At 39.3% G+C, this 27550-nt stretch overlaps 1 protein-coding gene across 11 annotated transcripts in view; it reads left to right on the top strand.

Annotated features, from left to right (window-relative positions):
- The window catches only part of L3MBTL3 (L3MBTL histone methyl-lysine binding protein 3), a 128217-nt gene that overhangs the window by 5273 nt on the left and 95394 nt on the right, over positions 1-27550 (top strand). For 9 of the 11 annotated variants that reach the window (XM_086707815.1, XM_086707809.1, XM_086707811.1 and 6 more), the window contains 3 exons: positions 19621-19737; positions 26456-26567; positions 26940-27014. In XM_086707815.1, coding sequence (XP_086563941.1) covers positions 19636-19737; positions 26456-26567; positions 26940-27014 — 289 coding nt within the window. In that variant the 5' untranslated portion in view covers positions 19621-19635. The remainder of the gene's footprint in view (positions 1-19620; positions 19738-26455; positions 26568-26939; positions 27015-27550) is intronic. The other 2 variants (XM_086707819.1, XM_086707818.1) reach the window with 1 other exon arrangement.

A 27550-nucleotide genomic window follows, 5' to 3' on the forward strand; every position in this document is an offset into this window, starting at 1 on the left:
TTTCCCCATCTGGAAAATGGGAGCAGGAATGCTTGTCTTGCTTTCTTTGTTGAAAGGATAAAATAAAATAAGGGTTTGAGAAGCTACAAAGAGTTATTCAAATGTTTGGTAGTCGTATTACCATTTTACCTTAGTCAGGCTTTGTGAAGGGCAGGAAGGAGGTTGTCAAGGGCAGAACAGAGTGATTTAATTCCTAGCTAAAATTATTAGGTTAGTTGCTGGTGTATATATTATATGGACTTGTCACAGTATTTCCAGGGGATATTTCTTTTCTTTAGGAAAAAGGTAGTTTATCTTTAATAGCGTCGGCTCATTGCAGGAAGGGACCGTGTTTTAATATGGTGCTGAATATAAACTGAAATTTATTTATCCCAACCTAGTTATTTAATAGGTGGGAGTAAGTGAAATAAATCAAATTTAAAATGATGCCTAATTGTGGAAGTGGGAGGGTGGTGATAGTAGGAAGGGTTGGTGTGAAGGGAATTCGTGTGCTGTAATTAATATTTTGGTTGCATGAATCTGCTGGGAAATGGAGATGAGAAAATAGGTAACTGGGGTAGGGAGGATTTACATGCTAGAGGTGGGAAAGTGGGTCCTGCACGTGACTATGGATTTAGGGAAAGGTCCTCACAGGGCTTCCCTTTACCCCACTTATGTTTTCCAGACCCCTTTGCCACTTTATTCTAATTATAACCAACTATTACCTAGATAGGAAAAAAAAAGTCACAACTACTCTCTGTCATTATTCTAAACTCGCTGATAGTGAACTTGACAAACCCTGACAAGTTTTTGTTGGTTGTAGTTCATCTTTCTTCTCTTGTAGACTCTCCAATCAATATTCTAAGAATTCAAAAACAAGACTGTTGGAGAGAAGAAATAGGTGTCCTGTTGAATTAGTCCTTGAATAATTGAGGATTGATTCTTGAATAATTTCCACTGGTTTGTTTGGTAGTTTATTTCCAAGAAATATATATTTCAACCAAGGTTCTTTGTAGCAGATAGGGTTAGGATGGGAAATTTTTAATAGAATTTGCTTCATGTGGTGTGGGACAAGTGTACCCTTGGAGTCCTAAGGGTGGGTATCCTTAGTGATCCCTTTTGCAGTGTTTCTACTAGTTAACCAATTTTTAGTGAGCTCTTAAAGTGCTGAACACCAAAAGACTAGGTCTTTGCCCATGAGTTCCCTAGATCCTAACCCCAAGGACTGGGCTTAATTCTAAGCTCTGTTAATAAGAGTATAGCAGCTGCACTTGGTACCAGTAGGAAAAAACAAGGGACCCAGCACTCTTGGGAACCAGCGAGTCTGGAAACAAGATTCCTGGGTTTACTGATGCAGGACAGTGCCATATAATTGTATATACATGGCACAATATAGCTCATCCTTTCTTGAGTGAGATCCTTTAAAATGACAAAGCATGGAAGAGACTGTCTGCTCCAGTATGTTTGTATCCTTTTCATGCATATTAGGCTGATCGCCTTTGTTATTTCCTACTGAAATTCAGGGCATCCGTAGAAGATATATTTTGTAAAGGACTTCATTACCCAGTGGGAATATTTTCAGGTTTGTTTTTTTTTTTTTTACTAAGGTAAATTATTTCACTGACACTTGAGGATATGAGTAAATAGTGGCAGACTATGAACTAGTTTGTACTGATTGTAGCAATAGCTATGCAACAAGGGGAGGAAAGCAAAACACCAGGAAAGGTACTCTTGCAATGTAACTGAGTCGGATTGATGAAGTCAAATCGAGAAAGACGTTTAAAAACTCCCCATTTACGAGACAGGGTGCTTGGGGGGAAAGAAGAAGGATGTTTCAGAAGAACTTAAGCGAAATTGGTTGATCTTGGCTGAGAGAACTTCTCGTGAGTCTTCGTTTCTTCCTCAGAAGTGGACCTAGAATTGGTGACTTGAACCGTGATTGGAAGAATTACTTGTGTATTATACATAGTAGCAAAATGCTTACTTTATTATTATTTCTGTAAGGGTTCTGTGTCCATCAACTAATATTTATTGAGCACCTATTTTTTAGAAGTCTCAGGTAGGGAGTGCTTCACATAATCAACACGTAGAACAGAGTTGAATGAACGAATGGGTTAGGGCTCCAAAGAAAGCAGCAGTCCTTGGCCTCAGCGTGTTCATAAATCTGGTTGAGGGGAGAACCCACACACATACAGTGATGAACAAAACAAAGCTGGGGTTGAGTGCTTGGGAAAGGTCGAGGTGAACGTGGTAAGTACTGTGGTAGTACCACTGGGTGTAGGGTCCAACCTGTTGCTAAGGGAAGGACCTGGGAGGGAGGGTGTTGTCTGCAAAACAGTGTCAAGTGTTGGTATGTTAGGTGTAATTGTATGTTGAGTGCCTTCTGAATGTCAAGCATTGAACTGGGCACTTTTTATATTCATTCGTTCATGCATCCATCCATTCATGCATCCAACAAATACTGAGTGCCTTCTGTCTGCCCAGGTACTGTTCTAGGCTCTGAGTACTGTCTAATATTTTCACAAACTTTGAGCATTTGGTATTATTATTTCACTTTTGGAGCAATCTGGTGCTCAGAGATATTTAGTAACTTGTCTAAGTTCATAACATGCAGTTTGAAAGGGGTAGAGCCGTGGAAAATGATACTCGTTTATGATTGTTTTGTTAAGGTTTCCAATTTTCAAAAAAGCAATTCTTTGAATAGTTTTAAGAAAACACGTTTCCAGATTAATGTATTTGCTCTTACACATTTGTTTACTAAGATAAGCAATAGCAAACAGGTATCACAATAAATAATGGGGAGAGAACTCTCTTTCCTTTTCCCTTTTTTTTTTTTCTTTTTTAAACCAAGCATTGAGAAAAAGACCAATTATTGAGTTGTACTGAAAAGAACACCTTGGCCTAGCTCATGGCCTTGAAATGATCACAAACTGTTAAGAAAACATAACTCAGATTAGGTTGAGAATTACTGGGCTTATTTATAAAGAGGTTCACTTGTTCTTTGTAGGAAGAGATGGGATGAGGCAGCAGGGTTAGTTCTGAAAAAAATGTAGATCAATCAGTCAGTAGAATGGGACCTACGTTTTTTAAAGTGAACTTGAAAGATGATGGGATTTACTCAGAAGGCAGGATTGTAGAAGGAAGGAAGAAAATTTAATTGAGGGAGAGAGAAATTGGTGGTGAGAAACTTGGGGCAGGGCTGAATGTAGCGTCCTGGAATCAAAATTAAAAAAAAAAAAAAACAGGAAATATGACTAATAATATATTCAACAACAGTGCTATGGTTACTGTTCTACTCCTTAACCAGAAGAGTATGCTCATGTTTGCCAAATGAAGTGAAGAGTCTCTGTTTATTCATTGGCTAGTTCTGTGTTGCAACGGGAGTCAGATAGTATCTCCAGCGTGTGAGTTACGGTCCGTCAGGCAGAGCTTTAGTCTGACTTAGAAGGCTACCCCTGCATGCATTCATGAAGGGGTAATGGACTGCTTCTCCTCTAAGGAAGCTCTGTCACCCTTTAAATTTTTTTAAATTTGTTTTTTTTAATGTTTCTTTATTTTTGAGACAGAGAGAGACAGAGCATGAATGGGGGAGGGGCAGAGAGAGAGGGAGACACAGAATCCGAAGCAGGCTCCAGGCTCTGAGCTGTCAGCACAGAGCCCGACGCGGGGCTCGAACTCACAGACCGTGAGATCATGACCTGAGCCGAAGTCAGAAGCTCAACCGACTGAGCCACCCAGGTGCCCCCACCCTTTAAATTTTTTTGAGCATTTACTACATGCCAGGCTGTTTTAAGATTGGACAGTAGCTTTACGTTATGTGTAATTTTGCAGAATTAAACTACTTCGGTAGGAGAACATTTTGAGTAGGATTGTTCAGGCACCAAAATCATTCGATCATTTCCCCCCCATCTGTTACACTGACTGAACCCTGAACTCTGAATTGAAATCCCTAAGAGGTCAGTCTGGTCAGGTGGTTGAGATCCACTTTGTGTTCCTGTTAGCTAGATTTGAGGCCTAGCTGTTCAGTCTGTTGATAAGGAGTTTAGCTACCAATGGTTATCAACATAAACCTGTAGACTTGACTTCTGTGAAAGAAATAAAATCTGGTCACAGCTACTTTATTAGATACAAAAGAGAAATCAAGTGTAAATCTTAATTTTAGCTCTGTGTTCTATAAAAAATACGAAGCAGAGTAAGAAAAAAGAAGGTACTACTTTTAGCGTTTAAAAAATTATGAAATGAAATAAGAGAAAAGAACAAGATACTACTTTTAGTTTTTCTTTTTTGAGTTCATGCATATTTTGCATAACCAGGGACATATCTGTGTCAGACAGGTTCTTGTTCTTTTTATGCCCTTTGAGTCCCTTTAATGGGTGTAAAATTTGTATTATGACCCTATTAGTGTAGTGATGTTGATGATATGATAGCACTTGTCAGGATGTCTTTGCCTCAAACTGAGATATCTTCTACTCTGTACATTGAAAATGAACTTACCAATGAAAGCATTTGATGAGAGTGTGTTAAATATGCCATAGGCCTGTTAATGTCAGTTTGTGATTTCGTTTTCTATGTACATTTTTTTTTCTTGAAAGGCATTTTTCATTTTCTGTTCCTCCTTTAGAGGAAGTAAGTAGGTTAGGCCACAGAATCTCAAATAATTCATCCTTCTTACAGTAACAAGCGGGAAGGCAGGAAGTTGAGATTTTTGTCAAGTTTGCTTTCAGTGACTACCCCTTTGCATAGAATCTTCATGGCAGAAAAGGTAGCAAATCAGATAAACCATGGCTGCATTCATAGGGTCTTTCTCACTAAAACATGACCAGGACATACAGGTTTTGAGAAAATATCAGTAAGAAGGAACCATCCTAATAACCAGTTTCACGTTTGAAGGAAGCATAGATCAGGCATCTAGTATATAAGGATAGATGTGGGCAGAAGACCCAGATGCTCGAGGATTTGTTCTTGATGGTACAGAGATTTCATTTCTCACATTGAAATGATCTAGAGTTTTGCCTGCCTCAAATCTATGAACTTGGGCCCTGGGGGCAAAATTTCACATCTCTCCACAAAGGATCTCAATTCCAGGATGTGTGCAATTCAGAGTTCTTATCAGGCGGGTGAGTAGGGATATCAAAGCTGGTATCTGTCATGCTTGATTTGAAAGGAAAATTTTTCTTTGTAGCAATATGTGTTTGTTGCGAGATGCTTCAAGTGTGAGTTTAGATTTTTCTCTTATCCTTATTGAATAATCCTGTTTAAGAGGTTTGAATTTAACTTCTTTTGATGTGTTCTCCACTGACACTTAAATAAGGAGAGTTTCTTGGAGCAGTAATGTTACGCTTCTGCCAAAGAGATAAATAAATACTTAGCAGCATAGCTGTTAGAATTTCACCGGAGAATATGAGATAGATGGACAAATAAAGATCTTTTTTCTGATTTCCCCTGTCCCAAATTTCCACCCACAACTAGTCTGTTGCATTTTCCCCTTCTCTTTTTATTCATTCATTTGATAAATTTCATTGATACCTACAGTGGATATTCATAAGGCATAAGGAAATGAATAAAGCAAGGTCTCTTTCTTCCAAAGCCTCCTCTCAGTAGATCATCATGATACAGTGTAACAAGGATTGTGATTGGGGTATACATTCTCTCTTCCCAGTCCCACTTCTGGTATGTCACTTACACATACTCCAGTACTTGTACAGAGAGAGACTCATTCTAGTCTCCTTTTGGTAGGGGTGGGGGGGTTGGGGAGGTGGGATCCCATCTCTAGTTTTCATCTCTCTTTCTCCTCCCAGCCTTTTGCAGGTCCTGGAACCACAGTTGATATGTGAGGAAGCTTTTGTACTTCCTCGGCAAAAATATCCTTAAGGTTGCCAATGGCCTACTCTTGGGTCGTTATTCGGAGATTATGTTCTTCTTACATTTTTTGGTTGTTAAAATGTTCTTTCCTTTATAAGAGTGTGGCAGAACTAATAGTTACTGACCTTGTGTCAGTTTCCCAGATTCATTTGGAAATTGTACATGTCCATGAAATCCAGAGCCTTGCCATTGTTCTTAACCTCCCATTTTACTTTACCTTCACCTCTGGACTCCTGAGAAATCAAGTAGGGCGTGGTGGTGCAAAGGTCTTGGCCCTTGCAGTTATCATTCCTCTGTGCTGGTATGCTTTAGATATTGGGTGAACTGGTACTTGGAGGGAATATGGACACTGGAGAGCAATTTGTTTTCTTTTCTTCAGAAAACCACAGTTCTGTGTATTGAGTGTCTGCCATGTGCAAAACACTCCCAGCATGCATAATTTAATTTAATTTAACTTTATTTTATTTTATTTTTTTAATGTTTGTCTATTTATTTTGCGAGAGAGCATGCGCAAGCAGAGAGGAAGAGAGGAAGGGAGAGAGAGAATCCCAAGGGGGTTCCGCACTATCAGCGCAGAGCCCTATGCGGGGCTCAGTATCATAAACCATGAGATCATGACCTGAGCTGAAATCAAGAGCCGGACGGACGCTCAACCAGCTGAACCACCCAGCTGTTCCTACTTAGCGTGCATGATTTGGAAAAAAGTTTTTACATCTCTGTAAAGTAGCTCTTCCCATTCCATTTTATAGATGAAGGGGCCAAACCTCAGGAGAGGTGAGGTACCCTACCCAGGAATATGCAGTAATTTGTAAATTGTGAAGCCAGGATTCAAACATGGGTACTCTGGCTCCAGAACCCGTGCTTGCCAGCCTAGATTGGCTTCTGTGTTGACTGAAATACAACATACTGGGCACTGTGGTATAGTCTGAGGGACACTGTCTTAGGAGATAAAAGTTTGTTTCTAGGCTGGGTGACTTCAGTTTTCTGGTCTGGAAAATGTAATCAGTCTTAAGAGGTAGTTGTGAGGGTCAGATTGGTTGGTATTCTTGAGATCCTTTAATTTTTTTTTTTAAACGTTTTATTTATTTTTGAGACAGAGAGAGACACAGCATGAACGGGGGAGGGGCAGAGAGAGAGGGAGACACAGAATCGGAAGCAGGCTCCAGGCTCTGAGCTGTCAGCACAGAGCCCGACGCAGGGCTCAAACTCACGGACTGCGAGATCGTGACCTGAGCTGAAGTCGGCTGCTTAACCGACTGAGCCACCCAGGTGCCCCTATTGAGATCCTTTAAAATGACAAAGCATGGAAGAGACCGGGTGCTCCAGTGTGTCTCTGTCCCCTTCGTGCACATTAGGCTGATGGCCTTTGTCCGATTACCCCTTTGTAGCCTTGTGTTTGTGAGTATGTGCATTCTCCCCCTTGCAGGCTGTGTACCTGTCTCATGTCACGAAGGTATCGGCCATCGGAGAGTGAATCAGAAAACTGTAGACAGGCCTTAGGAGTCAGAGGCCGTATCTTTCTCAGAATCACTTTCTCCAGCCTCGACTTCAAGGGCTACAAGTCCTGAGGGCATTCCCCCGTTGTAGATACTATGAGTCTCAATACTCGGGTGCCGGTTGGGAACTAGGTCAGAAGGTGGCATCTGTAGTGGAATCTAACCTAAAGATGAATACATTTTTATCCTGTAAAACACTACCTCCTTTCATGTCATTTCCTGAATTTATTTTCCATCGCTCAGCATTTTCCCAAAGGTCGGACGCAGGGGGGTGGGAGGGCTCCATGGAATTCGATGTTCTGTGATAATAGAGTCACAAGGCCAAGTGACTGTGGGACGCTTTGCCGCGCTGCTGCTGAGGTACTCTGTATGTCTCCTGGAGACCCTGAGGGGATCCCACATCTCTTCCAACAAAAAGCTTGTTATCACAGGGCAGGAATCAATGGTCTCCTAAAAGTTGCGATTTGAGGGACAGACTGGGGTACGTTGCCCTAGCCTTTCATCAAGTTTTGTTTCGAAGCCTTAGCCTGGCCTGCAGTGTGTAGTCAGACCAGCCTGGTGGCAGGGAGAGCCTGGCCTTAGGCCCAACCCCCTCTGCTTATGGCGGATCCTTCTCCATCATTTCAGAGGTATTGTTCTGTTAAGAAAGGTAATAGTCACGGGAAACAAAAGCAAAAATAAACTATTGGGACTACAAATAAAAAGCTTTTACAAAGAAAGGAAACCATTAACAAAACAAAAAGACATCCTACTGAATGGGAGAAGATGTTTGTAGATGATATATCCAATAAGGGATATCCAAAGTATAGAAAGAATTTCTACAACTCAACAACAAAAAAAATCCCAATCTGATTAAAAAACGGGCAGAGGACTTGACTAGACTTTTTCCCAAAGCGGACATGCAGATGGCCATCAGACAAATGAAATATGCTTGACATCACTAATCATTCAGGAAATGCAAATCAAAACCACAATGAGATAGCACCTCTTACCAGTCAGAATAGCTAGTATAACAAAGACAAGAAGTAGCATGTAGTGTAAAGGGAGCCCTCATGCATCGTTGGTGGGAATGCATTTTGATGCCACCACTGTGGAAAATAGTAATGGAACTCCTTAAAAAATTAAAAATATATGTCCAGTAATTCTACCAGGTATTTACCCAAAGAAGACAAAAACACTAATTTGAAAAGATAACATACACCCCTGTGCTTATTGCAGCCTTATTTATAAAACCACGATACAGAAACAACCCAAGTGTCCATCCATAGATGAATGGATAAAGAAGATGTGGTATATATACGGTGGAATATTACCCGGCCAAAAAAAAAAAAAAAAAAAGGAAAGAAAGAAAGAATGAGACGTTGCCATTAGTGACAACACGGATGGACCCAGAGCATATAATGCTAAGTAAAACAGGTCAGACAGAGAGACACAAATACCACATGATTTCACTTGTATGTGGAATCTAAAAACAAATGAACAAAAAAACAGTCTTGTACAAATAGCAGAATGCTGGTTGTCTAAGGGGAGGACGGTGAGGGGATGGGCAAAATAGATGAAAGGCATTAAAAGGTTAAAAAAACGCTAGTAGTCTTCTCTGGAGCTATGTAAATATGAGATATTATTATTATTAACAATAAAATACCTACTTTGATGTAGTGATCTTGAATCTTGTGATGCAGATTTTGAGTAAGTGCTCTACCGTAACAGCTAGTGTAGAAATAAAATTCAATGAAAGAAACGAAAGTAATTCTAGCTTTTTTTAAGGTCACTTGAGCAGCTTTCATGAACTCAATTGTTAAACCAGATAATTATAATAAAAAGCCAACAGTTTATTAATTGCTTACTATGTGGTAGGCAGTATGCTAAGGTATTACCTGATGTATCTCGTGGAACCCCACCCGTGCCCACTTAAGAAAGGTTCCTCCATTCCCCACACTTTATAGGTGGGGGAATTGAGACTTCCAGAGATGAACTGCTCAGAAGCTACCCTTAGGTAATTATCAGATTTTGCCAAGTGAAAGGAAGCGGAGGAAGGGAGGGAAGTGGTGGAGGAAAGGCTGAGGGATAGAAGGGGGGACTGGTGAGAAGATGGCAGGTGTTAAGGATGATCCGTGAAGTATTTGATGAGCACCTGTGAAAGGGTGACGAGGAGCTGGGTAGGTGGGGTTAGGGAGGCTCAAAGCAGTTTCCTAAGCCACATTAAGAAGGTGTTTAGCAGTGGAAAGCAGCTTTTTAGGTGATGTTACCGAATAATGATATTAGGATTTTTTGTAGGTCACAGTGTGCCAGATAGAGCATTTGGTTAGCGACTGATGATTTCTACAAAGTAAACAAAAAGCCAGCTTCAGTTGATGGTATGAAAGTGGGCATCTTAGCAGCAAGGCATTAGATGGACTTTTCTCACTGATACACGTTGCTCTGTATCTCTTTGCTGTGTTTCTTCTGCATAGTTTGCATTTTTGTTTGGTTCGCAGTAATGATTTTAGGGTTAACATTCCTGACTCTTTACAGAAGATAGGTTGCTCTGTTAACCCAAACTGATCAACACCAGGTGCTGATATCTCAGTTCTGTCATCTGACAGAATTTTAATCCGATTCTGCTTTTGAGGTGATGTTTATCCTTATAAGCACTTCCAATTCATAGCCATATCATCTCTACGCCTTATTTTTGAAAAATGTGCCTATTAACTATAAGGCTACAAAATACAACCCTAAAAAAAGCAACTGTAGCATTATTGAAACAATTTAACTGCTTTTAGTGAACATTAGCTAGCCATTCTTCTAGAAATAATATTTTGAAACTGTGGTTTGAGCAGGAATGGCCTGGCTATAGGTAGCTGCCTTTCTTCATAATCTTTATTTCCCACCTTATCTGCAGATTGAGACTTTTGGTTTATAGGCAGTGCCCACTCTTTCAGTTTATTTTGAGCATCCTAGATTGGGTGGCTTATCTCTCAGGACTGTTAATCTTGTCTTCATCTCAGCCCCAGGTAGGTTCATCACCTTGCCGGTGCTGTAGGAGCTTAGCACTGGGGGAGTCCAAGCCCCTCACTCAGAGCCACCGCCTTATCCACTGAGGGCAGAGATGAATGAAGGGATTGTATGAAGGGGGGATCATGAAGGACACACAAACTCTGTTTATCTCTTGTCAAAATAAGATAAGGGTAGATTCTTGACGTCTGTGAAGAATACATCCCAAGGCAATCGCCAATTCCCAAATTGAAAGAAATCATTGTAACATACAATTCCTTCCTTCAGATTGCAAAAGTATAACTGAAAAATGTAAATGATCTCTCTAGACCTGAACTACTTATCTTGCTTGATGAGCAATTTTTGTACTGTCTGGAGCACTTATTGAAACAAATTCACACATCTTTTCTACTTACTTCCTTTTGGAGCATTTGGTAGTTTTGTTCACACAATGTGTCTGAGTCATCATTACATTTGACATTTCAGTCTTTAATTTATCTGAAACTTCTATTTTGTGGCTAGGGCCTATCACTTTCATAAACATTTCCATACGCCCCTCATTCTGTCATCAACACTAGAATCAACTAGCAGTTAATTGTGTTTGTTTCATTTCTTAACAAGAAACAGAGTTTTATCTCTTTATTCACAGTGGCTGTAGTGTAAGACTGAGTGCTGTGAGTAAGGGCCTACCTGGACCTTGGCTGACCCAGCGGCTTGTCCTCATCCCTCAGCTTTATACATGTCTCATTCAGAATTGTGGCTTTGCAAAATGACAAATTACTAAATGTCATGGGAACTTCAGATGCTACTCAGGAATGGTAGAAACCATAAATAGTCTGTGAATGCCAGGAATCTACTGTATACTTCTGATACCTGAATTGTAGAGAAGCAAACCCTATCCTTCCTCTTCTCATCCATCTGTAGAGCTGGTGCATTGGCATATATCGTTAAATACCTGCTATTTAAATTACCCAAGAGCTTTGGGGAAGTTGACTTCCCTTAGTGACTTCTGTGCTAAAGCTTCTGTTGTTGGCAGCAATAATAAGCTAACTATTTTCATGGGAAGACATGACTTTTATTACGTGGACTATGCTAAATAAACCTGGAAAAGGATTTTAAAACATTTTTTCATTAATTTATTTCTTTTAAAAAACATTTAAACAGTCAATAGGTGTGAAAGAATGTCCAGACAGTTTCCTCCCATGGCAGGCTTTTCAGCAAAGTTTTGCTCCTTCCTGGAGGCAGCCACTGTTAGAAGTTTTTGAGGAATCCTTACAGAGAAAACGTATGCGTATACAAGTAATACACACACGTATATATACGCGCATGTATATACACATATATGTATGTATGTACACACACACACACACCTCCCCTTTTGTTTTGTAGAAATGGTAGGAGTGCCCGGGTGGCTCACTTAGTTAAGCGTCTGATTTGATTTTGGCTCACGTCATGATCTTGTGGTTCGTGAGATCGAGCCCCGCATCAGGCTCTGTGCTGAAAGTACAGAGCCTGCTTGGGACTCTCTCTCTCCCTCCCTCTCTCTCTGTCTGCCCTTTCCCCAAAGTGCATGCACATGTGCTGTCTCTCTCACTTGCTCTCTTGTTCTCTCTTTCTCTCTCATTCTCTCTCTCAAAATAAATAAACTTAAAGAAAAAGAGAAATGGTAGCACGCAGTTTTTATACCTTGCACAAAATTAGAGTATTAGTAGTGTCTTGGAGCTTTTTCTGTATCAGAATGTAAAGAGCTTCCTCACTGTTTTTTCTAATGGCATTATATACTGTATTGATGTACCACAGTTGTCCTTAATCGATGGACTTTTGGATTGTTTTCCAGTTATTTTAACATTACAAACAGACCCATGTGAGTATCTATAGAATAAATTTCTGTGAGTAGAACTACTGAATTGGAGGATACGTTCTTGGAAATTGATCTCCAGAGAGGTTGTTTTAATTTATAATGCCACTATCAATACATGAGGGGGCCTGGTTCCCTATATTCTCGTAACAGAATTTTTGAAAATATTAACTAATCTCCTCACTGCCTGGTGTTTCTTGCAAACTAGTGTTATATGGTAGGCCGAGAATTCCAGAGACTGAGGAAGTTCATCCATTAGATACAGTGTCCCGAGGGAAAGGCAAGTTGCACAGCTTTGGTTTGGAGACAAGGAATCCTGCAGGAGAAAGATACAGAAGGTAATTCTGAGTACAGTGTTGCATGTCATTTAATCTGTCCTCCAGCCCTTTGTTGGAGGCTTAGGGCAAGAAGATTGTAATAAAAATGAGTCAAAGTGACAGTGAACTGTTTCACAGAGGGGGGCTTTGGAAGTAGAATACATCTGAATAGGTGCCAGCAGTAATGGTGTCTGCCTTCAGGAAAGTCAATGGCTCCTAACAATGGGTGGCTCCTAACAATGGGCGTCCACAGAAGCACATTGGACATCAGAAGCCTTGATTTTAGCCATTTCCGGCCATGATATGAAAGCTAGTGGGAATCAAAAGCTGCATTGGTGTATTTGCTGGATATGTGAACTCCAAAGTGGTCCTTTTTGACGTCAGCAGTGGCTGGAGATCCTTAGGATTTAGAAGAGGTTATTGGGAGGAAAGTGCTAGATCTTGGCTGATAGCACAGAGGATCCCTCATGGGGCACTTTTAAGGTACTTCTTAGGAAACCTCGGCATCGTTAACAAGAGATTTGGGATGAGATTTTCTGCAGAATGAGAAATGCTGTCTGACCTGCACTGTGAGTGACTATTACCTACCTGCTTTTTATGGTCCGTGGAATATAGTTATCCATGGGATTGTGGAATAGTGCCAGGTGACAAAGAAAACATAAAACCTGTGCTTCTAAAAATTTTGCTTCATTCTTAGGAACCCAGCTAATTGCAGTGAAAGGACTTTGTATATATGCAAGTGCGCACGCTTATGGAGGCTGAAAACCAGAGAGGGAGACTTAGGCTGTCATGAAGAAGCAGCTTCTGTGAAAATCATGCTGGTTGATGGCTGTTCTGTCTGATGAAGAGGTGACAGAAAAATACCTAATCTGTCCTAGCCTTTCAGACTTCCTGTGGTAGTGCAAGTAGCCCTTTTGCTTCAAAATCAGATAATGGGAAAGACCACATGGTAAATATTCTTATGTGAAAATATTTTATACAAATATTCACAAACCTTAGAACAATGAAGGGAAACAGTTTTTTAATAAATTTTAGATATGTGTTTATACATAAGGTACACTGTATAGCATTACCAGTGTTTTGTATTTCCAAAAACGTGTCATGAGCATTTACTGCAGGTTTTGTACAGTGCTGACTTTCCTATTTCTTCTTTCTGCTCCTTCTAGTCACAGACAGGATTTTGCTGTTGTGAATTTTATGCATTTGTGTTTTAGGTGGGAAATTCGATTCCTGTTGCATATGTGTCTTAATGACAATTTGTTAATACGCGTGTATTTGATAATATTTTATTGAAAGGATACACATTGCACTGATATACATAAATCAAGCACTTTGACCCTAGTAAACTGGTTTCTGGATTTGTCATGCCTGAGTAGTTACATAGAGAAAAGTTGGTTTTAGCCAGATTCTTAGAGGGATAAGACTGAGACAAGACAAGACAGTGGTTGGGGGGAAAAAAGCCCAGGATTGGAATCAGACTGACCTGGATTCAGATCTTGGGTATGCCACCAAATATGCTTTTGGGTGAATTACTGAACTCTGCAACTCACTTTCTTCAACGTATACTGGAAGGATAATAGAACCTATCTTTTTGTGAGACAGAAATAAATGAAATAATATATATAAATTGTGCTTTGAATCCTTTTCTGGAAGGTGAAATGGAATTAATAAATTACAAAGTATACGTATTATGTCTGACACTGAGTACCTGTGAACAAATGTTATTGTAATTAAAAAAGAACAGTAAAACTTTTCAATGGATCATTTGGGTTTTACCCAGTTTATCCACCAAGGGAAAAATTATTCTGTCTCTCTACTGTCTATCAAGAAAAAGTTGCCCCTCCTACAGCACTTACAAGGGAAGTCAATTTTGTTGCTGATCTCAAGCTAGGTAGGAGTCCTAGAGACCGTAAGGACAAGTCGTAATTCACTTACTAATTCACTGTTTCTTAAATTAATCTCCTTCAAGCCTTCACATCTTAGTTCCTCTTTTAAGGATTAAGTCCTAATGGTGGTGAAATCTAGTGCGTCTTAAAATTCGGACTGTATAAATTTTGAAATGATCAGAAATAGACTTAATATATAACATTTGACACTGGCTCATTTAAAGAGGACAAAGGACGAAAGAATAAGGAAGAAAGAATATGTCTAATAAACTTCAACAAAAGATAGCTATAATTCAGAGAAACACAGGTTTATTTTTTTTTCTATTGACCATTTAAAAATAAATATATTCTATATCTAAAGAGACTGCCCTTAAAATGTATTTCTTTTATGGAATTTTGCAAGCACACACAGAAGTAAGATGTAGTATAATAAACTGGGTCCCTCACACTTCTTGAGAATTACCAGCACGTTGCCTCTTTATTTTACCACTTCACGCTCTTGACTGATTTATGGCAAATTCCTAACTTAATCATTTCATCTGTCAATTTCAGTTGACAAGCATGAAGTCTCCTTTTAAAAGTGCATGCCGTGATCATCCCTCTAGAAAAAGCAGCATCTTTGTATATCATCAACTAGCCACTGGCATTTAGGCTTCCCTTCCTGTCTAACCATCATCTTCTTCTTTAAAAAATAGGTTAGGGATGCCTGGGCAGCTTAGTTGGTTGAGCATCTGACTCTTCATTTCAGCTCAGGTCATGATCCCAGGGTTGTGGCATTGGTTGGGTTCCACACTGAGCATGGAGCCTACTTCAGCTTCTCCCTCTCTCTCCCTCTGCCCCCCTCCTGCTCTCTCTCTCTCTCTCTCTCTCTCTCTCTCTCTCAAAACCTAAAAATTAAAAAAAAAAAAGTTTAAATCAGGGTCCAAACAGATCTATAAATTATGATATTGTGATTTATCAATGTCTTTTAAATCTCTTAATCTAGATTTTAGATTTCCTCTTCCATCTATTTTTTTGTTTGTTTGTTTTACTCTGTGCCTTCTGTGCATGTAAGTGTCCATGTGGCCAAAGCCAGTTTTTATCCTACACAGCAGTGGCTCTCCTACTCTTTGGTCTCAAGTCTCCTTGACACTCTTAAGAATGATTGAAAACCCCAAGGAGCTGTTGTTTGTATGGGTTGTATCTATTAATATCTACTGTATTCAAAATTAAAATAGATAATTTAAACTATGTATTTACTTTTAAAAATAACGGTAGCAGACTGATTATATTAACATGTGTCCGCACAATTTAAATGAAATGTAATCATAGTTTCCAAAATTAAAAAATGAGAGAAATGGCAGTGTTTTACATTTTTGCACATCTCTTTAATGCCTGGCTTAATAGAAGAGAGCTGGATTTTCAACGTTTATTTATTTTTGGGACAGAGAGAGACAGAGCATGATCGGGGGAGGGGCAGAGAGAGAGGGAGACACAGAATCGGAAACAGGCTCCAGGCTCTGAGCCATCAGCCAGAGCCCGACGCGGGGCTCGAACTCACGGACTGCGAGATCGTGACCTGGCTGAAGTCGGACGCTTAACCGACTGCGCCACCCAGGCGCCCCGAGAGCTGGATTTTCATATCTGCTCCTGCATTCAGTCTGTTGCAGTATGTTGTTTCGGTTGAAGTGTGTGAAGGAAATCTGCTTCACACAGATGTGAGTTTGGAAAAGGGGAGGAGTATTTTTTTTTCATTTAATGGTGGACATTCTTCTATGATACTACACCAAAAGTTGACAAGTGGTAGTTTCTTAAAGGTAAGTTGCAGTGGGCAGTCTGAAACCCTAACAATGAACTTTTCATACTGTGTTATATTACAATCCATCGGTCTGTCACGTACTTTGATTGGATCCTTTACTCATGCATAATTTTGTGACGTCAAGCATTGGTTATTTGGAAAATACTGCATCACTGAATTATGCAAATCTCCCAGATGTTGACATAGGTCAAATATAAAATATTTAAAAAATCCCGCTCATCAATATCACCACCCATCTCCTTAGAAAATATGTGGCTACTGGGAAGCTCTCAGGCTCATGGTGGTGGATACACGTTTTCTGGAATCATGATTATCCCTTGAATGTTCAAATGGATCTTCAGCAACAAATGCTGTCAGTGTTTTCCTTGATGTCAACAGGCTCGCTTCGTTTGTTCTTGACAAAATATTTGCCACATAGCCAAACCCGAAGAAACGTAGTTTGTTAAATAAAAATGCGCTCCATGAAAAAAGCCGCTTGTTCAACTTGCATCTCAGACAGTTCACAGGTGCTTTCCCTTGGTACTCTGACGCACCAGAGCGCTTTATGGGTGCTTTCTATTTCACCACACAGAATGTTAAAAAGATACGTATTCAAATATCCAGACTTAATGAAAGTTACTATTTTGCTTCATCAAGGACGCTGTTTAGCGAAACCAGCATTTGTTTACCATCAGTACCTGGCGGTAAAGGCTGCAATGACTGCTGCCTACTTGGGAGCCGCTACTCCGACACTTTCACCCACTGTTGCTTTTGTACCATCCACGCAGATGTCAGCATAGCGCAGAAGGCAGATAATGTGTTAGTATTTTTATGAAAATGATTCTGACTTCTTGGACCTTCTGAAAAGGTCTCAGGTCTTCCCAGGGTCTGTGGACCACACTTTGAGGAATGTTGCTGAAGAGTTTCTGACAGTCTGAATTTTACTTCTTATATTAAAAAAAATTTTTTTTTATGTTTGTTTATGTTTGAGAGAGAGAGAGGGAGTGCAAGTGGCAGGAGGGGCAAAGAGAGAGGGAGACACAGAATTGGAAGCAGGCTCCAGGCTCTGAGCTGTCCGCACAGAGCCTGACATGGGGCTGGAACTCACGAACCATGAGATCATGACCTGAGCCAAAGTCGGATGCTTTACTGACTGAACCACCCAGGTGCCCCATTTTGTATATTTTTATGGTGTGATTTTTACATGTTCCTTTGTCTCAGGTATTTCCTGCAAATGGACTTGATCAGATTAGGTTTGATTTTGTTTTTTCATGGCAAGACTACTTCCTAGATGGTGTTGGGTTTGTATTCTTAGTAGTCATTGATAGCCATTGCCTGCAGCCATTAATGTATCAAGGATTGAAAATGGTAATGTTTCAGTTCTGTCATTCCTTCTTTATTTATTAGCAGGATTCTTTCTAAACTGAAACTTCCTCTCGCCATTGATTTGCATTACCCTGGAATACAGTTTGCATGGATCTCATGCAATATAGACAGGATAAATCCTTGTTTCTTTTTCCAGATAATGAGTTGGTTGCTGTGTAGTCTTAAAAGGTGATCAGTAGGTGTTCTTGGTTTGTTTGTTTGTTTTCAATGTCAGTATGAACTCGCAGATTTAAACTTATTTGATGTGTTTCAATTCATGCAGCTACTATTCTTTGGCCAGCAGGAGCCTCTTCAGATTGGTTTCTAAGTTCCTTTGATATGATCTCTGTTGTCTTTGATAGCTTCCTTGCTTTTTTTTTTTTTTTTTTTGACAAGAAGTTCCAGACTCATCTTGCACATTTCCTGCCACTGAACAGAAATCAGCCCCTTCTCTGGGAAGACCTCGGAGAAGTGCTATTTAGAGCCCACAGTCTGAGCACTTGGCTGCTCATAACTGTTGATTGGTGGTTGTTTCTAGATTCTGTCAGTGGGCAAGGCTAGAAAATATGCAAATTTTTTTAAGATTAAAATGCATTAAAAGATTAAAATTTAGGGACACCTGGGTGGCTCAATTGGTTAAGGGTCCAACTTTGGCTCAGGTCATGATCTCATGGTTTGTGAGCTTGAGCTCCACATTGGGTCTCAGCTCTGAGCGCAGAGCCTGCTTCGGAGCCTCAGTCTCCATCTCTCTCTGTTCCTCCACCAGTTGCGTGCAAAAATCTGTAAAAAAAATTTTTTAATGTTTATTCAGTTTTGAGAGAGACAGAGTGTGGGGGGGGAGGGGCATAAAGAGGGAGACACAGAATCCAAAGCAGGCTCTAGGCTCTGAGCTGTTGGCACAGAGCCTGATGCAGGGCTCGAACCCATAAACCATGAGATCATGATCTGAGCCGAAGTCAGACGCTTAACCAATTGAACCACCCAGGTGCCCCTAAAAAAAAAAAAAAAAAAAAAAAAGTTTAAAAATGCATCAAATTTAGGACTTTAATCCATCTTCCATTGCTTATCAATGACACCAACATAATTACTTCTTTTATCCCATACCACATAGACAACAGTCTCAGAATAACGGTCTCAATACAATTACTAACAATACGATTATGGAAAACTGTTTTGCAGTTTAGAAAAATGAAAATTAAACAGATTATCACAGTTTGGCTAGTTGACTTGGTTTTCTTAACATAGCCTTAATTATTAGTGTTTGCTGTATATTTTAAGACTGTTTTCCTATTTTCCAGAACCTCAAATTGGTGGATATCTCAACTGAATTCAAAAAATCAATTCACTGAGAGAGTCAATCACACCATGTATTTGTTGAATTGATACAACAAACTTAACTGACAAATTAGCATAGATGATAGTCCTAATGGACTGGAATTTTCTTGTTCTTTTTTATCATCGAAAAGGTTTCATTTTGCTTATTAACATTTAATGTCTTGTCCTTTATCCATACCCACTCTGTCATCAATATCTTCAGACAACAACAACAAAACTCCCTACTTAGTGGGCAAGAAATTCTGTTGATATATATCATGACTTTTTGTTTTAAGTGAATGTGCTGTGAAACGGTGAATTCCTTTTTTAAGAATAGAAACATTGACACTTTACAAATTTTAGGTATATTCTTTCCTCTTTAATTTACCAGGGATTAGGGGGTGCTTGGGTGGCTCAGTTAAGTGACTCTTGATTTCGGCTCAGGTCATGTTCCCACGATCGGCGTGATTGATCCCCGTGACTGGCTGTGCAGTGACAGCACGGAGCCGGCTTAGATTCTCTCTCTCCTTGTCTCTGCCCCTCCCCTGCTCATGTGCGCATGCACACTCTGTCTTTCTCAAAGTAAATATTTTAAAAAATACATAAATTTACCAGGGATTGTACTAGAAAAAATGTTAGTGATATTTTCGAAGCACTTAATTCTAGATCTATGGATATAGGATATTGTGATCAAGAAAATTATGTAATTAAGGGAAACCAAAGCAGTGACCACTAAAATAAAAACTGATCTGTACGTTCAGTATTTAATGATCTGCCTTTTTCCCCCTTCCAGGTTCCAAAATAAATCATGACTGAATCTGCCTCTAGCACAAGTGGTCAAGAATTTGATGTATTCAGTGTTATGGACTGGAAAGATGGAGTAGGCACGCTACCAGGAAGTGACTTAAAGGTAAGCTGTCTTTATTAAATACAGTTATCTGTGTGTGCATCTGTGTGCTATTTGTTAAAAGGAGTTTGACCACATATGTAAAATAAGAATTAAAAGCATTAAGCATAATGCTTTAGGTCTTATATGATACTTAGACCTCTACAGTAAATTTTCAAGACAATTTGGAATGTTGACGAATTGGCCGAAGTCTTTGTCACTTGGGGTGGTGGATGAGAATATTTTGGCATATGCTTATTTTGCAGAAGTCGAATTATAGCTTCCAGGGGATCACCCTTGGTTTGACTTTATCATGACGGACAATAAATATGGAAATGGTAGGCTTAGAAGACCTGGCTTCATGTATTTTGTAATAATGAACTTGAGAACTTTAAATGAATAACCACATTCCCTGTGCCCTAGTTTTCTCATTTGAAAACTGGATAATATTAAAATATTGAATAGACAGGGCTATTCTCCTCCCTTAAATTATTTATATGATAAATATGAATTTTTATATAATCATTTGTTCAAAAGCTGGTCCTTCCTGTAAACCAGGCTGCTTTTATATAGAGGAGAACTCTCTTCAGAGAATGACGCTTCAGTGTGCCTCTTTACTATGTGCTTATCCTGCCCCTTTTCCCAAGGCTTCCCGAACCCACTCTAGGCCCACCTCTGCTGCCCTATGAAACAGTTACGCAAGCACTCATCCAGGAAGCCAGTCCACCCCACCTCTCAATTCTAATTTGCTTTTGCTCTAATCCTATCTCTGGGACCTTGAACCTGTCTGTGGCCTTTTAGACTTTGTTTGTACTTGGTCACTCAGGTTTTTGAACCTCTAATCACCCTAACTGGCTGTCAGTTGGCTTTTCCCTCTAGTGCTTGATGTTCTGGCCTATCTCGAATAGAAATTCCTGCCCCCTAATAATTGGCTTCCTGGAATCCAGTGGCTACTTGACGAGTATTTCAGCCAAGCCCAACCTAGTTCATCTTCAGTGGTGAGATTTGGACAGTCTGTCACTGGAAAAATACCCAGATTTTAGTTGGGTTAGGTTAAATTAAGTGCAGTGTGCCAACATATCTATCTGTTAAGCTTAACAAAAATATCGCAGTGAGGTTCAGTGAATTCTGAAAAGGAGATACGGTTTTTAGTTTTAGTTCTGTATGTCCTTGAACTAGTCAGTCAATCTCTTCAGGCCAGTTTCCTCTTTGGTAAAATAAGGAATTAAATGAATGCTAAGGACTTTATCTGCTCTAACATTCTCCAAATGTTCATCTGGATTAGATATGATGGGAATTGAGTGCTGAGATTTTTCAGAAAGAAAAACCGTTCCAGACGCTCATAATGTCAGCCTCATAGTAGCTATATGAGCTTTGTCAAGTTATTTAAATTCCCTAAGTTTCAGAATCTTTATGTATAAAATGAGGAAATAGAATCTATGTCACAAGGTGGTTATAAGGATTAAAAAATATAACATATGGAAAACATTTAACAAATTGTATTTTTTTCTGGCTTTGTGATATATTATGTAAATTGCCTTTTTAAAATTGCTTTATTCTCATATTTTGCTTGTACATTTTTGTCCCTTCTTCTCACTTGCTTTTTTTTTTGATGTCAGGTGGATGATGAAATTTATAATTTTTGTTCAGTTAGGTTTTGAACTTTCAATCCCTAAGAAATTTAAATTGCCTGAAGGTTTTCTAAGCAATAGATCTTAGGAATTAGCCTATTACTTTTATTAAGGTAATCAGGTAATTAAGCCACTTAGTGGGTATTACAATCTGGTTTATTTTATTTGACTTTTAGGCTCATCTAATTATGTGGGTAATTTCCATGTATCCAGTTCACTTCATGTACTGTAGACAGTATGAAACCCCACTTCTAAAAAAAAAATGAAAAAAAATTTCTACTTCATAACCATTTTTATCTGAAGAGATTCAGATAGTCAGTTGATTGTGTTAATTTAGGATTTCTGAATCACTTGCTCCTAATATTAATATCTGAGTTGCTTCAGAGATCTGATTGAGAAATTGATTTTTCACAAAATTAAGATATTAAAAAGAACTTTGAATAAAGCATGAAATTTGCTCTTTCACATCATGCTTTGCCTACTTTACATTATTTTTTTATTATTTTTTTTTAACGTTTATTTATTTTTGAGACAGAGAGAGACAGAGCATGAACGGGGAAGGGTCAGAGAGAGGGGACACAGAATCGGAAACAGGCTCCAGGCTCTGAGCTGTCAGCACAGAGCCCGACGCGGGGCTCAAACTCACGGACCACGAGATCATGACCTGAGCCAAAGTGGGCCGCTTAACCGACTGAGCCCCCCTACTTTACATTATTGAAGCTACTTTTTTGTAGTGGGTGTAGGCATGTAAATTTCCTAATAAACAAGGTGCTATCCTAGGACAAGAAGCTCAGGTTAGTTCAGCCAGTACAATCAACTACTACATAGAAGTCAGTTTCTTATCATGTAAACAGGTTTTTATATGCTTCGGTTTATTACCATTTTGAAAGTATGTTTCTCTGTAAAAGCCTCATGATTGCTGGCCAAATTATATCACTCTTCTGCTTAAAAACTTTTAGCAGTTTCCTGTCTTTCGTGGCAAAGTCAATCCCCTTAAGTTTACCCCAGAAGTTTTTGGTGGTCTGGCCCCTACTTCCCTCTGGCTGTGTCTCGTTTAACTCCTCAGTGCCATCTTGTTTCCTTTCCAGCCCAACTGTCTAGTTGAAGGTTTCAAACCTTCGTTCCTTTATACTGTTTCCCTTGCCCCTTTTCAGGGAGGCTAAACAGCCTTTATATAAAACAGAGCGCAAAAACTTTTTCCATTCAGGTGCAGTAGGGGAAAGAATAGAAAGCTTACTCTCTGATGAACACTTTATCTGTATCCTTGTATTTAATCCTTTCATTTAATCCTTTTGAGGTAGTTCCTATCATTGTTGTCAGTTTACAGATGGGAAAACAGAGGCCCAGAATGGTTAAATCATTTGCTCAAGGTCAAGATAATTGGCAGAACTAGGTCTAAAGCCAGGCTTTTCTGATACTGGAATCGATTCTCTTACCACTAGTATACTATAGTCTAAAGAGAGAAAATGTTTTCATATCAAAAGAGATACAGAGAAAATGTTATAGCGATTTAGAAGAGGTATCGTTTTAGCTGGAGGGATCAGGAAGGCTTCGGGGAAGTAGTTGTCATATGAGCTTCAGGTACCCGAAAATAGGTCGGCATCTATATGAAGATTTTGTGGGTCAGGGACAGCAGGCAAGAGAGAGAAGGGCATCGAAAAGAAGGACTAGCATAAGAAAGTATAGTGTTAGGGGAGAACAGCAAGTGTCCAGGGGCCTCCTTGAAAATATTATAGTCATTAACAAGACATTTTTGTTTAAGCAAGCTTTGGAAACTGCACCGTTGCCTCATTATTCTATAAAATGGCAAATTAGTATTTGTAGACTAATATCTCAGGGCCAGCCATAAGAACAGGCAGGCAGTGAGCGGTAGCGGGAAGGTGCATGCTGGGGCTCCCTGTCCCTAAGCAATCTCTCTCTCTGAACTTGTAATGATGTCTGAAACTTATCCACAGAGGATTATTCCTCTGGGTCCTAAGGATTTAGCCATTTGGAATCCCTCAGTAAAATGCAGATATACTCCTGAGAGCGATAGCATCTTATCTAGTAAGAATAGTTGCCACTTAACTGAGAGCAAGACCCTGCGGCAGCAGGGCAGAAACCCAACTGGAAACACTGTGCTCATAGTGCACAGTTTTGCTCGTTGTGATTAATGTTCAGAAAACTTTAGTTACCAAATATCTTTGCCCTTAAAACAGATTGGTAAATAGAACTCATATTTTGACATTGAAAGTAATAAAACAAAACAAAAATACTAACCTCAGCAGTGCCTTTTAAGGATCTGTTCTTAAAGATAGGCAAAAAGCAAAGGATCCTTTGCCTCTACAAGCAAAAATAAAGAGAATTGAATCAATTAAAGGTAGTTCAAGCCAGGCCAAACAAACCTTTGCAATCCCTTGTATCTTTCAGGCATAATTGTTTTCTGATTGACTTAGATGTTTCCACTAGTAGAACAAATTACGGTGTCAGCTGATGTGTTTGATGTGCTTATTTAATAAATTTCTTTTGTAGAGTTTATAATTTTGATGTTCTTGATTTGGAATGGAGTCACTCAATAGATTTTTATGCTGCTTTTTAGATGTCTAGGTTAAAAGAACTCATAACTTTGAAAAAAGAAATAAAAGTGATTATTTCAAGTTTCCATGGCTCCAAAACCATTCATGAAAGCATTACCCATTTCTGAGTGTTTTATTGGGGGGAAAAATGTTAGGGAATGTGTCAGTCTTTCTGGAATGCTATTTGTGGAACTCCAGTAATGTTAACAGCACCTAACAACCTATGTTGTCCAGCATTTTCAGCAGTACTAATATTGTGAAAGACAGTAAATCCAAGTTGAGAAGCCAGAAAAAAAAAAAAAAAATTGATCCCTGTGTTTTTTTTGCATATGACAGGATACTTTGAAAACACTTTGTGGTTAATTTTTGAGATAAAGTAACTTGGTTAGAATAATGTTCTTTACTTTTTCAAGGTTATAGGATGCCTTTGAGACTATGATGAAACTGAAGAACCCTATTCCCAGAAAAATATGTATGTGTCCATGACATCATTCTGTATGAATTTCATGGGATTCTTCAATCCCCTAAAGTCCAACTATAGATACCTGACTTACAGGAGTTAATTGTGTCCCTAAGTGTCATGACATCTTTCATTTGTACTTTGGCTATAGGTCAGTTACTGGCAATAAACATTATAAGGAAAAGACAACTAGCATTAATTGTTGTATTGTGGGGATATTACCTTTTAACTTTGAAAGTATTTGAGCTTAAAGCTTCCAAGTGTCATAACTCTGGATTTTTATTCAAAGATTCCACTCGGTGGTGTTCTCTTTCTCATTGTTGGAAATGCAGGGTGGCTTACAGTGTAGCAGTAATTTGGAAACTTACACCACAGGAGATTCTGCATGTGATGAAAATGGTGCTATTTTTCACATTTTGTATTTTTCAAATAAGTATCAATTAATATTGGCATCTAATAAGAGTAAAATTACCTACCTGGACTGAATTATAAAGGTGATGCCTAATGTCTTTTTAAACTTTGATTCAGAATTGATTTTCTGTGTTCTTCTTTACTATCATTAATTAGTAATCATTATGGCTTGTTTTTTCTGTTCTTGCCCAGTAGATGGTACTGTCAGCTTTATTTTGAAATATTCTGTTTTCAGAGTGGATCATTTAAAAATTTATTTCCCCCCCCCCCAAAAGTAAAGTTATATTTAGCTCCTTTCCTCCCACTTAACTTTTTGCCACTTCCTAGCCTGACATTTTTAGGCGAACACACTCAGTATAGTATACACATGTTACCTGGGAACTTGTATCTGAAATATGTAGTAGAAGAAACCATTTTCACTTTCCTCAACTATTTCAACTTCTTCAGTCTAAAAAGCTTTTAATTATTGTACACTGTGTGCATACAGTTACTTAAGGTGCTGTTTTTATCTGGTGGAAAGAATAATTAGTAATTTTTGTTTCAGCTTTTTCTGACTTGTACTCTGAATCTAGTTTGGTTAAGTGAATGATTCTGTTGGCATGTTGACTAAATAGATGTTTTAGATTGCAAAATGGAAGGTCTTAAGCCTAACTGCTACATATTTGCATACTCATATTTCTGTGAAAGCTCTAAAAACGTTAAGCGAAAAGTCGTATAATCCTTTTGAATTGTGAACTTTCCAGTTCTTCATCAACTGTCAAAATTAGTGGATCCCTAATATCATTCTGTTTTATGGGAAAACAGAGGAATATGGAAAACTTTGAACTTCATCAATAGGAGAGTACACCTAGTTGTTTCAAAGAGGATGGAGGGGTCCCTGCACATAGATAGTGGGTAAGCCTTCAACATGCACACACAGTACAGCCAGGCTGTTAGAGAAACATACTAGGTTTGCAGCTTGCCATGAGGTGAGAGGAAATTTTCAACATTTGGGGTCAAAATGTCCATGAAGTCAAAACGCCTGTACTTTTTGGCGATAGAATTGACCTGTAGCTAGCAGATTTGTTCAGATCTCGTAGACGTTACCAGTTGTTTGGAGGATTAGAGGTGAATGGGGTGGAGAATTCCAAAGAGCAGTGAGAGAAAGAAGTGGAGAGTTGGGGGTCACATGGCTCACACTTCAGCCTTCCTCACCTACCTCCGGGAATATAAGGATATAGGCGTGCAGGTCATTATTTCCGGAATAGAGATTTCCTTCTCTTGGACTTAGGTGAGCTCGGGTGAGATAAGTTGATTCCTGGGAAGACAGTAATTCTCCTTTTAGTAATTTTGGTTACTAAGGAAGTAGTAATATGAAGTAGGAAACAAAAGTCCTAGCAACAACTGGTGTTCAGAATGATAGGCCACATTAAGTGAGCTGGCATCGCTATAGCACAGTGCAGGGCTGGTTGTATGGTACCTTAAGAAGTGCCTTGCTGCTTTGTTCTGTTTTTACTTCCCTGAATCCCCAAATCTGTAAAATGCAGAGGGCTTACTGCTGGTAGAGGGCTTACCTAGATACAGTTGCTCAAATGAACGTTTAAAGTATAACTAATTTGCTTAAAGACTCTCTGTGTCCACCATGAAATGACTACTGTCCTGAGCACCTTTGTAAGTTTTGCCTCTTTCTACCATATTGTCGCTAGTTTCGGGTAAACGAGTTTGGAGCCCTGGAAGTTATCACAGATGAGAGCGAGATGGAAAATGTTAAAAAAGCAACAGCTACCACAACTTGGATGGTACCAACTGCTCAGGAAGGTAAGACTGGGTCATCTGCATTGCCATTTTCTTTCCTTTGAGAGTTTTAAAATAAGAATTACCTAGGTTTTACAATAGGCTGGAACTTTGAAGATCCTGGGTGATTTTCATGTCACGTGTTCTTAGGTGAATTTCTATAACAAAACTCATATGGAACCAACTTTTATATTTTAAAATAACTATAAACTGTCTTCTTTCCTAATGCCAGATCTGTAATAGCACAAGGTTAATTGGAAATTATTACCAAGTAAATCCAGTGTTGCAATAGCCTACCCAGGTGATTTAGCCAAAAGCCTGCCACTTTTTTCTCATCTACTCCGATGGTTGTAACTAACACCTATATGCTGATGACTCCCAAATCTATATCTCCAGCCCCGACCTCTCCCCCGAGCTCCAGGCCCGTATTTCCACCTGCCTACTGGACATCTCCACCTGGATGTCCCACAGGTACCTCAAACTCCACATGTCTGAAATGCGATTCATTTTCTATTTCTTTCTCCCCTTCCCCCAAACCTGCTCTTTCTTCTGTAACCCATATTTCAGTTGATGGTAGCACCATCCCCCCAGTGGACAAGCAAGAAATCTAGGAGTCATCCTGAATTCGTTCTCCCCCAGCCCCATGGCCTGTTGCTCCATCCTGTTGGTTTTTATTTCCTAAATATGTCTCAGATCTGGCTTCTTCTACTAATGACCACTGCCACTGCCTTAATGTAGGCCCTTAGCAGCTCTCACCTGGACTATTGCAGACTCCTCCTAGAGAATCACTCTGCTTCTAATTTCACCTAATTTATCCCGCACCTTCAAGTCAGAGGAACTTTTGTAGATTGCTTTTCTGACACTTCACTGACTTCGTACTGTCTCTTTAGCTGAGCCTACAAGGATCTGGGTGGCACGCGCCCACCTGCTTGCCTTGTCTCTTCGCTCTCTGTTCTGTTCTCTGTACACCGTGTTCTGGCAGTGCCAGCAGCACTGGGTTCCATGGA

The sequence above is a fragment of the Puma concolor genome, chromosome B2, assembly GCF_028749965.1.
Source record: "Puma concolor isolate L17-30 chromosome B2, mPumCon1.1.hap2, whole genome shotgun sequence".
NCBI lineage: Eukaryota > Metazoa > Chordata > Mammalia > Carnivora > Felidae > Puma > Puma concolor.